At 37.3% G+C, this 14,351-nt stretch overlaps 1 protein-coding gene across 1 annotated transcript in view; it reads right to left on the bottom strand.

Annotated features, from left to right (window-relative positions):
- Positions 1-2,620: 2,620 nt before the first annotated feature.
- Positions 2,621-14,351, bottom strand: part of LOC131494315 (DNA repair and recombination protein RAD54B) — a 121,825-nt gene continuing 110,094 nt past the window's right edge. The window contains exon 14 of the mRNA XM_058698584.1: positions 2,621-3,222. Coding sequence (XP_058554567.1) covers positions 3,071-3,222 — 152 coding nt within the window. The 3' untranslated portion in view covers positions 2,621-3,070. The remainder of the gene's footprint in view (positions 3,223-14,351) is intronic.

Here is a 14,351-nt window from a genome sequence, read left to right on the forward strand (position 1 = left end):
TGCTAGGAATCTACCCAAGGGATGCAGAAGTGCTGATGCATAGGGGCACTTGTACCCCAGTGTTTACAGCAGCACTTTCAACAATAGCCAAATTATGGAAACAGTCTAAATGTCCATCAACTGATGAATGGATAAACAAGATGTGGTTTATATATACGATGGAATACTACTTGGCAATGAGAAAGAATGAAATCTGGCCAATTGCAGCAACATGGATGGAACTGGAGGGTATTATGTTAAGTGAAAAAAGTCGGGCAGAGAAAGACAGATACCATATGTTTTCACTCTTATGTGGATCCTGAGAAACTTAACAGAAGGCCATGGGGGAGGGGAAGGAAAAAAAAAATAAGTTAGAGAGGGAGGGAGCCAAAACATAAGAGACTCTTAAAAACTGAGAACAAACTGAGGGTTGATGGGGGTGGGGGGAGAGGGGAAAGTGGGTGATGGGCATTGAGGAGGGCACCTGTTGGGATGAGCACTGGGTGTTGTGTGGAAACCAATTTGACAATAAATTATATTTAATATAAAAAAAATAAACATTTAAAAAAAAAGAAAAAAAGATATGCAAGTCCTTTTCTTCTGACATAGATTTAAACAATTCACCTGGAATGCTTCCTGGTTGCTACCTGGCTCTCACCACCTAGAACACTCTGCAACTCCCTTCATTCACAAGGGATATGCAAGGGAGGAACTCTGAGTCTGAAGCAATGAACTCATGAGGCTGAAGCTCATGATAAATCTGCTTGCATCCAGGCAGAGCTATGGATTTAATCCAGGTCTGCTCTTCTCCAAAGCCCGTCGTAGGCGTCATTTTGGATTCACATCCAGAGGGTTCGGCACCAATCCTCAGTATGTATTAGTGAGCCACGCTCTCGTCTGCTGCCCACTTCAGTCATTCTCTCTCATATTACACAGTTAGTTTTCTTCACAGTATCTGCTATTACCTACAATTATCTCATTTGTGTATGTGTGTGTTCATTGTCTGTTTATTTCACTAGAATAGAACATACAGCCCATGAGTTGAGAGACCTTGCCTTTGTTCCACACTGCATCCTCAACATCTACAACAGTACCTAGGCTTCATTTATAGTGTCAGTGAACATCTGTTGAATAAAGGAGTAACCAAATGTTAGCTGAGTGAATAAATTAAAATGCTTTTGGATTAAGATAGCTGAAAGCTTAGAGAAGTTATACAGAAAAAAAATTATAACAGAGTTTGCAGTATTTGAAACAAGTTCATGTAATCTTCTTAAAAGCAAATTTATATTTTGCACAAATCATGCATGATATTAAACTCATTTTCTTATGAAAATGTTAAATATTTAAATCCCAGGTGCAATCCACAGTTCTTGAGCAAGAGCTATGCCTCCTCTATAGTAATTATAATAAGGTTGCAATGTAAAATAATAAAATTCAAGAATTATCTTTATTAACATGGTAATCAAAAAGTTCACACCACATACACTGGAAATCAAATCTAAAAGAACTAAGAGTAGCAGCTTCTTTTTCCAGTGGGGAAATGCAAATTTTGCCACTTCATGCATGATTTATCTTAACTTGGGAAGGAGAAATGTTTGTTTCTAAACTATGAATCATATAAGAGAATTGTAGCAAGTCTGTGTTTTATACATTTTCACACTGGTCTACTTGAAAGACTATTTCATTTCTTATCCTCATTTCACATCTAACTAACATGATTAAAATTCAAAATAACAACTTTGTTTTCTTAAATTTCATAATTGTTACTGAGGAAAAAGTACAGACTACATAAAGTTATTGTCTGAGATAAATATTTGAGGTTAAAATGTCTTTTGTTGTCTGTTCTTCTGTTAAGTATGGCAAAAAATATCCTCAAAATAACCATAATTAATGTTTCACTTGGGAATTGTTCACTTCCCTGTTGCCTTTCCAAGCATCCCACAAATCTCTGTTTCTGTTTATTTCAATTAACAAGATTTCCAAATCTTCTTCCAGTATTCTGATGCGTTTCCAAAGTACACTTTAAGTACCAATTTATTTACATTACTGCCAAATGTATGGGATTAATAGTGTTGGGACAATTGATTAACCATATGGAGAAAAATAAGTTAAGATACCTCATTCCATACACCAAAAGAAATTCCAGTGGAATCAGAAACTTAAATAGAAAAAGAAAAAGAAAACAAGGGGTGCCTGGGTAACTCAACTGGTTGAGCGTCCAACTCTTGATTTTGGTTCAGGTCATGATCTCATGGTTCATGATGTCGAGCCCAACATTGGGCTCTGCACTGACAGCATGGAGCCTGCTTGGGATTCTTTCTCTCCCTCTCTCTCTGTCCCTCCCCTGCTCATGTTCTCTCTCTCTCTCTCTCCCTCTCTCTCTCTCTCTCAAAAGAAATAAATACATTTTAAAAAAAGAAAAAGAAAACAAAAAATAGAAACCACAAACATACAAGAAAAACATATAGGGAACTTCTACTTCTTATAATAGTAACTTAAGTAATTCAATTGACAATCCTGGCTGAGACAACAAGGTAAAATATTTTTAAATGCACTCATGCCACTGGACCCAACTATCCCATGCCTAGATATTTGTCTGAGAGAAATAAAAGTATATGTCCACACAAAAGACTTTTAGGTAAATGTTTGTAGCAGGTTTATTTGTAAGAGCCCCAAACTGGAAACAATCCTCCAATGCCTATCAACAGATGAATGTATAAACAAATTGTGGTTACATATACATACCCAGTCTTAAGAAGGAATGAATGATTAGTATATGCAACAACACAGACAAATCTTAATTATGCTGAGTGAAAGAATCCAGACCAAAAAAAAGGTAAATACTTTCATGCTTTCATTAACATAAAGTTCTAGAAAATGCAAACTAGTTTACCATGACAGAAGGTAGATCAGATCAGTGGTTGCCTGAAGAGGGGGAGTTGGGATGGGCAGAGGGTAGGGAAGGAAGGATTACCAAGGAACACAAGGAAACTTTGGGGAGGGATAAATATGTTCATTATTTTTATTGTGGTAATGGTTTCATGGTTATATACATATACCAAAACTCACCAGGGGTGGCTGGGCGGCTCAGTCAGCTAAGCATCTGACTTCGGCTCATGTCACGGTTCGTCGGTTCCAGCCCCGAACTGGGCTCTGTGCTGACAGCTGAGAGCCTTGGAGCTTGCTTCAGATTCTGTATCTCCTTCTCTCTCTGTCCCTCCCCCTCTTGCATTCTCTCTCTCTCTCAAATAAATGAGTAAATATTTAAAAATTACCAAATTGTACATTTTACATATAGACAGTTTACTGTATATAGATACCTCAATAATTACCTTAGCGATATTTACAACAATGACTTCAACAATATACCTCAACAAAGTAAGTCTACTTGAATGTATTGGGATCTTAAAGAGGCCATGAAGAACGACAAAGCCAAGATTCAGGAGAAGGAACTCCAGAAGGTAAGCCTGGTATTTGGGGTCATTTCTTTCTTTGGGAAGCACTATAAATGTTTGCCTTAAAAAGAAGAAAGAGTGAAAATGAATGGACAAAACATTCAACTTAAAAGATTAGAAAAAGAACAGCAGAGCAAGTCCAAAGAAACATAAAGAATAAAAAGTAAAATAAGAAGAGAAATGAATGAATCAGAAAACAAGAAGTTAATAGCATAACCAACAAAACCAAATGTTGGGTTTTTTAAAGACTAATAAAATAGACTGTGGCAAGGTTTATTAGGAAAAAAGAAAAAAGCAAACATACAAGGAATGAAAAAGGGAGCACAACTACAGAGAAAGTAGATGCTAAAAGCATAAGAAATATTCGACTTTATGCCAATATACTTGAAAATGAAAATTTGTAGAAAAATATTACTTATCAAAACTGACTTAAGGACAAAATTTTTAAACCTAAATAATCCAATAACCATTAAAGAATGTTTCAACATTTTAAAAATCTACCCCTCTCCAGGCACCTGAGTGGCTCAGTCACTTAAGTGTCTGACTCTTGATCTCAGCTCAGGTCATGACCTCTCAGTTTGTGAGATCAAGTCCTGCACTGACAGTGCAGAGGCTGCTTGGGATTCTCTCTCTTTTTTTCTCTCTCTCTCTCTCTTTCTCTGCTCCTCCCGTGCTTGTGCTTTCTCTCTCTCTCAAAAAAAAAATCTACCCCTCTTGAATACGCGTATACAAAAACTCAAAGAATAGGCAATCTCAATCTTATGTTCCAGAGCATAGAAAACTAAGACAAATTCTACAGTTCATTTAATTAAGCTGATGTAACCATTATGCCAAAACCAACAGAGACTATGACAGAGGAAAACTATAGGCTAATCTCATTTACGAATATAAATGCAAAAGTATTAAAAAATTTTTCTTAAAATGCAAATACATAAAAAATTTCCTTTAAACTGTGTTTACTCTAGGGATACAACCATGGTATAATATTAGAAAATTTATTAATGTAATTTACCTCGTTAACAAAGCAAAGAAAGTTATGTAATTCTTTTAATACTTGCAGAAAATGCATTTGCTATAAATGAAAACACATTCATAGTTTTTTTAAATCATCTTAATAAGTATATAAAAGAATACCCTTAACCTGAGGGTAGGAATCAACCAAATACCTACAGCAAATATCTTATTCAATGGTAACTGTTAAAGTAGAAGAAGTGGGAATGCAAACTGGTGCAGCCACTCTGGAAAACAGTATGGAGGTTCCTCAAAAACTAAAAATAGAACTACCTCACGACCCAGCCATTGCACTACTAGGCATTTATCCATGGGATACAGGTGTGCTGTTTCGTAGGGACACATGCACCCCCATGTTTATAGCAGCACTATCAACAATAGCCAAAGTATGGAAGGAGCCCAAATGTCCATCAATGGATGAATGGATACAGAAGATGTGGTATACACACACACACACACACACACACACACACACACACACACACACACACACACAATGGAGTATTATTCGGCAATCAAAAAGAATGAAATCTTGCCATTTGCAACTATGTGGATGGAACTAGAGGGTATTATGCTAAATGAAATTAGTCAGAGAAAGACAAATATCATATGACTTCACTCATATGAGGACTTTAAGATACAAAACAGATGAACATAAGGGAAGGGAAGCAAAAATAATATAAAAAGCAGGGAGGGGGACAAAACATAAGAGATTCTTAAATATGGAGAATAGGGGTGCCTGGGTGGCTCAGTTGGTTGAGCGGCCGACTTCGGCTCAGGTCATGATCTCACAGTCTGTGAGTTCGAGCCCCGCATCGGGCTCTGTGCTGACAGCTCAGAGCCCGGGGCCTGTTTCAGATTCTGTGTCTCCCTCTCTCTCTGACCCTCCCCTGTTCATGCTCTGTCTCTCTCTGTCTCAAAAATAAATAGACGTTAAAAAAAAATTTTTTTTAAATATGGAGAACAAGCAGGGGGTTGCTAGAGGGATTGTGGGAGGGGGGGATGGGCTAAATGGGTAAGGGGCATTAAGGAATCTACTCCTGAAATCATTGTTGCACTATATGCTAACTTGGATGTTAATTAAAAAATTTTTTTAAATAAAATTAAAAAAGAAAGAAAGAAAGAAAAATAAATAAATAAAATAAATAAATAAATAACATAGAAAAAGTAGGGGCACCTGGGTGGCTCAGTCCATTAAGCATCTGACATTGGCTCAGGTCACAATCTCAGTCAGGGTTAGTGAGTTTGAGCCCCACGTCGGGCTCTGCACTGACAGTGTGGACGGAGTCTGCTTGGGATTATCTCCCTCCTTCTCTCTCTCTGCCCCTCCCCTGTTCATGCTCTCTCTCTCAAAAATAAACAGTTTAAAAAAATAATAATTAGCTAAGCAAAAAAAGTAAACGATGCCCGCTATCATTGATTCTATCCAACACTGTACTGGAGGACCTTGCTAACATGGTAAAACAAGAAAAAAGTGATATAAGAGTTACAAATGAGGGGTGCCTGGGTGATTCAGTCAGTTAGCATCCAACTTTCGTTCAGGTCATGATCTCACGGTTTGAGCGTTCAAGTCCCACACTGGGCTCTGTGCTGACAGCTCAGATTCTGTGTCTCCCTCTCTCTCTGCCTCTCTCTATCTCTCTCTCTCTCTCTCTCTCTCAAAAATAAACATTAAAAAAAAAAAGAGTTAGAAATGAGTAACAAGACTGTCATTTCTCATGGATGTTATGTCAACATAGACAATCCCAGAGAATTATAAACTATTAGAATTCAACAAGTTGGGGCGCCTGGATGGCTCAGTCGGTTGGGCGTCTGACTTCAGCTCAGGTCATGATCTCACAATCCGTGAGTTTGAGCCCCGCGTCAGGCTCTGTGCTGACAGCTCAGAGCCTGGAGCCTGCTTTGAATTCTGTGTCTCCATCTGTCTCTGCCCCTCCCCTGCTCATGCTCTGTCTCTCTCTGTCTCAGAAATAAATAAAAACATTTAAAAAAAAAATTCAACAAGTTATTGGACTACAAGAGCAATAGGCACAAACCAATTACTTTTCTGTGCACCAGCATACCACCTGGAACTGAGGACTAAATCTACAATTTATGTGCAACATTTTTGTGGATTAAAAGTCACAAAACATTATTGAAGGAGTAAATAAATGAAGAAGTAGGTGATGTTCACAGATGGGAAGTCCCAGTATTACCAAGACAGCAAGTCTCCCAAAATGAATCCAGAAAAGTCAGAGAAACGGTAAAATACCAGGAATGTTCTTTGTGCAACTTGACAAGCTAATTCTCAAATTTATATATAAAGGCAAAAAGCCAAGAATAGCCAATACATTTTGAAGAAGAACACATTTGGCTATTAAGCTATAGCCTATTAAACAGCATATATATGAAAAATAATTTCAGGTAGATTAAATACTTAAATGAAAAAGGAAAACATTAAAGCTTTTAAACTAAAATATAGAAAAATGTATTTATGACTTTAGGGTAGGAAAGGACTTTATTTTTTTAACCAAAATACAAGAAGTAAAACCATAGGGAAAGTTTAAATTCAAAAACCTCTGTACACCAAAAGATACTAATAACAAAGTGAAAATACAAGTCACTTGAAAGAAGATACTTGCCATGACAAGAGATTAGTATCCAGAATACATAAAGAATTCAGACCAAAACAAGTTTTAAAAGGAGAAACTTCAATTTAAAGTTTAAGGTTTAAGTGGATTTAAAGTTTAAAGTGAATAATTCTCAGACGAAGAAGTTCTGCCCCTCTCCTGCTCATGCAGTCATTTTTTAATAGTCAATTAAAAAATAATATACTCAGTTCCACTTGTAGCTAAGCGAATGCAAAATTAAATAACAATAAGAACAATTTCACTCCCATCTAAGTTGACAAAAACCACTTTGGAGAGTAATTTTCCCATAAGGATGGACATATCTTATGGCTGAGCAATTCCATTAAAAAAATTTTTTTAATGCTTACACCTGTCAGAATGGCTAACATTAACAACTCAGGCAGCAACAGATGTTGGCAAGGATGTGGAGAAAGAGGATCTCTTTTGCGCTGCTGGTGGGAATACAAACTGGTGCAGCCACTCTAGAAAACAGTATGGAGGTTCCTTGAAAAACTAAAAATAGAACTACCCTAGGATCCAGAAATTGCACTACTAGGCATTTATCCACGGGCTACAGGTATGCTGTTTTGAAGGGACACATGCACCCCCATGTTTATACCAGCACTATCAACAATAGCCAAAGTATGGAAAGAGCCCAAATGTCCATCGATGGATGAATGGATAAAGAAGATATGGTATATATATGCAATGGAGTATTACTTGGCAATCAAAAAGAATGAAATCTTGCCATTTGCAACTACATGGATGGAACTGGAGGGTATTATGCTAAGTGAAATTAGTCAGAGAAAGACAAAAATCATATGACTTCACTCATATGAGGACTTTAAGAGACAAAACAGATGAACATAAGGGAAGGGCTTAACAAAAATAATATAAAACAGGGAGGGGGACAAAACAGAAGAGACTCATAAATATGGAGAACAAACTGAGGGTTACTGGAGAGGTTGTGGGAGGGGGGATGGGCTAAATGGGTAAGGGGAATTAAGGAATCTACTCCTGAAATCATTGTTTCACTATATGCTAACTAATTTGTATGTAAATTTTAAAAAATAAAAAATTAACTTAAATTAAAAAAAAAATTTTAATGTTTATTTTTGAGAGAGAGAGAGCATGAGCCCATGTGTGCAAGTGGGGGAGGGGCAGGGAGAGAGGGAGACAGAATCTGAAGTAGGCTCCAAGCTCTGAGCTGTCAGGAAAGAGCTCGATGCCAGGCTCAAACTCATGAACCGCAAGATCATGACCTGAGCCCAAGTCGGAGGCCTAACCGACTGAGCCACCCAGGTGCCCCAGAATGATTCCATTTTGAAAGACAGTCTTGTTAATGAGTCAAAGAGACATGTACAAAAATAAATCTGGGAGCATTGCTTATGACGGCAAATTTATATATATATATATATATATATATATATATATATATATATATGTATGTATGTATTTGTATCCATATATATATGTATCCATATATATATGTATCCATATATATATGTATCCATATATATATGTGTGTGTGTATATATATATATATGGATACAACCATATGTATATGTATATGTATGGATACAACCTGAATGTTCACCAATAGGAGAAATAATGAATTGTGGTATATTCACATAATTGAATACTACTCAGCAATTAAAATGAAAAACTAATGCTATTTGTGTCCCCATGGATAATTTTTTTATATGTAGAGCATACAGATTAGGTCGACATAAAGTTATACAAAGTTTTCAGCCTGGAAAACAACACTATAAAAACTTTATGAACAAATATATATATAATCAAAGTCTAAAAATATATATGGGAATGGTAAGTACCAAATTCAGGCTATTAATTTTTCTGGGGAGAGGAATGAGGTCAAAATATGGTTTACCACATTTGTTGGGTTTTATTTCTTTTTTTTTAAATTAATCAATCAATCAATCAATTAATTAATTAATTATTTTTGAGAGAGAGTGAGCATGAGTGAGGGAGGTACAGAGAGAGACAGAGACAGAGAATCCCAAGCAGGCTCCATGCTGTCAGCACAAAGCCCGATGTGGGGCTCGAACTCACAAACTGTGAGATTATTACCGCAGTAGAAGTCAGATGTTCAACAAATGAACATTCAGGCACCCCTACGTTTTATTTCTTAATGAAAAAAGATGTAAGCAAACACAGCAAGATGTTATGACTGTGTAAAGTTGTATGAGATGTACAGAGGTAGCTATTACAAGGTTGTGCTATATACCTTTTTGTACATTTAAAGTATTTCACAATTTTAAAAAGAAATAGTTGTATACACAGATGCTGAATATTAGTCTCATGACAGAAACAGTGTTACATTTAAATCCCATTCTTTTGGGGTGTCTGTGTGGCTCAGTCAGTTAAGCATCTGACTTTGGCTGATCATGATCTCATGGTTCGTGAGTTCAAGCCCCGTGTGGGGTTCTGTGCTGACAGCTAAGAGCCTGGAGCCTGCTTCAGATTCCGTGTCTCCCTCTCTCTCTGCCCCTTCCCCACTCACACTCTATCTGTCTCTTTCTCTCTCTCAAAAATAAACAAACATTAAAAAATTTTTTTAAATAAAAAATCAATTCCATTCTTTTTATTCATAGGAGAGGTCTCTCCAGTCCTGGAACCATCAAAGGTCTTTACACAGGTATAGTTCATCAGCTTTGCCAGCTTGGAACCCAGATAAAAAGTCTCTGTTGACCGAAATTTTTGCTCATGGCCATGGGGCATGGCGGTGCTTCTCACAATGGGTTTGATAGCACAGAACTCTGAAATTTCCGACCTGAGTCAGTGGTGAAGAAACACAATGTGGCAATGCCAGGAGAAGAAGAAAACTGGATTCTGTTCTGGAAATGAAGGAATTTATTCCAAGGGAGTCACTGAAATCCTCTCTGCGAGGGAATGAAACTTAGCCGATCTGATGATCAGAGCACTGAGAGTTCTCAGAAGAGACAAGTGAAGCTGAGTACCAGCAGAGCACCATCACCCCCCAGATTTGAATTTGGTATCTGTCTAGAAACATCTAGCCACTACTTGTTTATGTGTCCAGATTTCCATGGATTTTATCAACATTATAAAGTATACTCCAAACATCAGTTAAAATTGCATTTTGTATTTACTGGAGAAAAAATACTAACGCTGACCTGGACAGAAACTCCTGGAACACAAAATGACCCCATCAGCACTTAAAGCAAAGTAGAAGTTTTAAGCTTTTCGGCATTTTATGGGTGTGTCCAGTTAGCAGGCTTACTAACAGCCAAAGAGACAATAGAATTATAGCATCTTAGAGTATGGAGAAATTCACCTTACTTTCCAGAGAAAACAAATGAACATTCATCCTAAATGTTCGGTTTGTCAGAACCACAAACACTGTTTTACTCAAGATTAAAAAAAAAAAAAAATTAACGTTTATTCATTTTTGAAGACCGAGAGAGACAAAGCATGAGTGGGGAAGGGGCAGAGAGAGAGGGAGACACAGAATCTGAAGCAGGCTCCAGGCTCTGAGCTGTCAGCACAGAGCTCAACGCAGGGCTTGAACTCATGAACCGTGAGATCATGACCTGAGCCAAAGTCAGACACTCAACCTACTGAGCCACCCAGGAGCCCGTTTTACTCAAGATTTAAAAAAGACTTAGGCTAGACAACAACTAGGTGGAAAGATTATGTCATATGTCAGCTCACAGGAATAAAACATCACAACATGATTTCAACTACTAAGATTTGGGGATGAAGATCACTGTGGGCTATTTTGAGAAAATCTGCATTTAAATAGCTCTACACTGGGATTATAATTTATAACTTGTAGTGGGGCTGAGTTGTTAGAAGATGTTCAAAGACTGACTGAAGCAGAAAGAAGAAAAGAAATAGGGTCATGGATGAAAGTGGAGGAAGGGGAGCAGGGAGAAGAGATTGTCCCAGCCAAGAACAGACGACCAGGCTTATCATTAGGGTAAGCATACAAAATAGAATCCAAGAAAATATACAACTGTATAGTGGTTTTCTGGGGTGATAAGATATTCTTTTCAAATTTTTCTTAATACATTTGTATTACTATTAAAATGGACTAAATAGAGAATGAGTAACCAAAGAAAAATGTCAGTACCTCTGTATAGCTTTATAAGCTGAAACAAATTTATGGAAAAGAGCAAAACGTGAAGAACAAGTTAGTACAGATTTTCAGCCTAATAGGTGAGGCTTTCATTTCATATGTCAAGACTTATTACAAACTTATGATAAGAGAATGGGGCCGGGGCGCCTGGGTGGCGCAGTCGGTTAAGCGTCCGACTTCAGCCAGGTCACGATCTCGCAGTCCGTGAGTTCGAGCCCCGCGTCAGGCTCTGGGCTGATGGCTCAGAGCCTGGAGCCTGTTTCCGCTTCTGTGCCTCCCTCTCTCTCTGCCCCTCCCCCGTTCATGCTCTGTCTCTCTCTGTCCCAAAAATAAATAAAAAACGTTGAAAAAAAAAAATAAAAAAAAATAAAGAGAATGGGGTATTTCATCAGGGTTAGGCTAACAAACGAATCTAAAAGAATACAAAATGCAGGGGCGCCTGGGTGGCTCAGTCAGTTCAGCATCTGACTTTGGCTCAGGTCATGATCTCACGGTTTGTGAGTTCGAGCCCCACGTCGGGCTCTGTGCTGACAGCTCAGGGCCTGGACCCTGCTTCGGATTCTGTGTCTCCCTCTTTCTCTGCCCCTCTCCTGCTCATGCTCTCTCTCTGTCTCAAAAATGAAAAAATATTAAAAAAAAAAAAAAAGAATACAAAATGTAGAACTTAGGCATGCAACTATGGAAACTTGAACTATGTGTGACATTATATTCCAGTTGGAAGGGACAAATTTGTACACATTTATTGGGGCAATTAATTATGCAAGCAGAAAAAAACACATATAATTCCCATCTCATAGCACTTGGAAAAATAAATTCCAGATGAATTAAAGACTTAAATACTGAAACTTAAAACTTAACACTTTTAGAAGAAATTATAAAACCTCTTTATGACTTCAGGGCAAGAAAGAATTTCCTCAATAAATGAGCAAATAAGCAAACAAAAAAAAATCACATACTCAAAAAGAAAATATAGATACACTTGGTTACATTAAAATTCAAGAATTCTATATATATAGAAATACACATTGCTGGAAGAAGATACATTTGTAACTCATAAAACTGACAAAGGATTAGTAACCAACTGAAATATTAAATATTATTAAATAAATATTAAATTATTAAATCAACCTAAATATTTAAAGTCTTATATATCAGTAACAGAAAGAAAAACAAGGAAATAGACAACATAAATGAACAGGCAATTCACAGAAGAGGAAATCCAAACATCCTACTTAACACATGAAAATACTTACCCGATTGGTAATCAGGAAAATTAAAAAAAAAAAAAAAAAAAGATTTCAGTTAAAACCATTAAAACGGAAACTTCAGTCTATGCTATGAACAGAATGTTTGTATCCCCGCAAATTAATATGGTGAAATGCTTTTAAAATTTTTTTTTATGTTTATTCATTTTTGAGAGACAGAGCATGAGCAAGGGAGGGGCAGAGGGAGCGGGAGACACAGAATTCCAAAGCAGGCTCCAGGCTCCCAGCTGTCAGCACAGAGCCCAAAGAGGGGCTGACATTCACGAACTGGAAGATCATGACTTGAGCTGAAGTTGGATACTCAACTGACTGAGCCACCAAGATGCTCCTCATATACTGAAATCCTAACCCCCATATTAGGAGGTAGAGTCTTTGTGAGGTGATTAGGTCATGAGGGTGGAGCCCTCATAAATGGCATTAGTGCCCTTATCAAAGAGACTTCAGAGAGTTCTCTGCCTTCTACCACGTAAGGAGGATACAATGAGAAGTCAGTAGTCCACAACCCCAAGGAGGACCTTCGCCAGCAACTGACCGTGCTCGTACCCTGATCTCAGACTTCCAGCCTCCAGAACAGTGAGAAATAAATTTGTTGTTTATAATCCAACCAATCTATGGTACCTTGTTATACAGCAGCCTAAACAGACTAAGACAGTCTATCAGCACTAAGTGTTGGCAAGGATGGGGAGTAAGAAAAGCTCTCATATCTTGTTGGGGTACACCTACTCCACAGATCAGTTTGGCAACATGTAATAAAGAGGAAGGGACATAGCCAGTTCACTACCAGTATGTACTAGTATCTTCAGTAATTGCAGAATAATTATTCTAAATGTTCACCAATAGGAGAATAAACAAATTGTGTTTCATTAACCTGGTCTTGAAATGAAAGAACTAGAGATCCATATGTCAGCATGGGTAAGTCCCTAAAACATGATGCTGGGGCGCCTGGGTGGCTCAGTCGGTTGGGCGTCTGACTTCGGCTCAGGTCATGATCTCACAGTTCGTGGGTTCAAGCCCCACATCGGGCTCTGTGCTGACAGCTTGGAGCCTGGAGCCTGCTTCAGATTCTGTGTCTCCCTCTCTTTCTCTGCCCCTTCCCCACTCATGCTCTGTCTCTGTCTCTCAAGAATGAATAAATGTTAAAAAAAAATTTTTTAATAAAAATAAAAATAAACAAATAAAGCGTAATGCTGACTGAAAAAAAGACAATTAATAAACATATATATGTGTACATACTCACACATATATACATTTACTTACATACATATTTTCCATGAAATGAAAAACTAAGAGCAAACACACCTGAAACCAATGTAACATTGTTTCAACTATACATCAATAAAAAACAATAAAATAAAAATAAAAGCAAATAGTTGTATATAGTGTTTATATTATGTAAATTTGAAGCAAAAGCACATGAACATTTATTTTAAAAAACTAAATTGTGACTCAGAGAAGAGGAAGAATAGGATTGGAGATAAATACAAAGCAGCCTTCAACTAGCCTTTTATTTTTTCAAAAACGAATCTGTAACAAATATGGCAAAATGCTAAGATTTGAAAAGAATGGGTGGTAAGTACAATTTAGCCAACAAATATTCACAGTAGAATGTGTCAGGCACTTTTGGGAGCTGAAGACACAGCAGTGAGTAGGACATCCAATCTCCTCCCACACAAAGCTTACAACCTACCGGGGAGAAAGACCATATACAACATAAAACAAATATTTATGTCAGCTAGAAAGTGCTATAAATAAAAATAAAGCAAAATAAAAAGTTATAGGGGTGGGGGCAATGCTACTTAATGGCAAGGTTAGGAAGGCCTAAGGGGGTGAAGACTGAGCAGACATATGAACTGCTAAGGGAGCCAACAATGTTTTGTGTTTTCTTCCACATAATGAAAACAACACAACATTT

The sequence above is a fragment of the Neofelis nebulosa genome, chromosome 14, assembly GCF_028018385.1.
Source record: "Neofelis nebulosa isolate mNeoNeb1 chromosome 14, mNeoNeb1.pri, whole genome shotgun sequence".
Taxonomy (NCBI): Eukaryota; Metazoa; Chordata; class Mammalia; order Carnivora; family Felidae; genus Neofelis; species Neofelis nebulosa.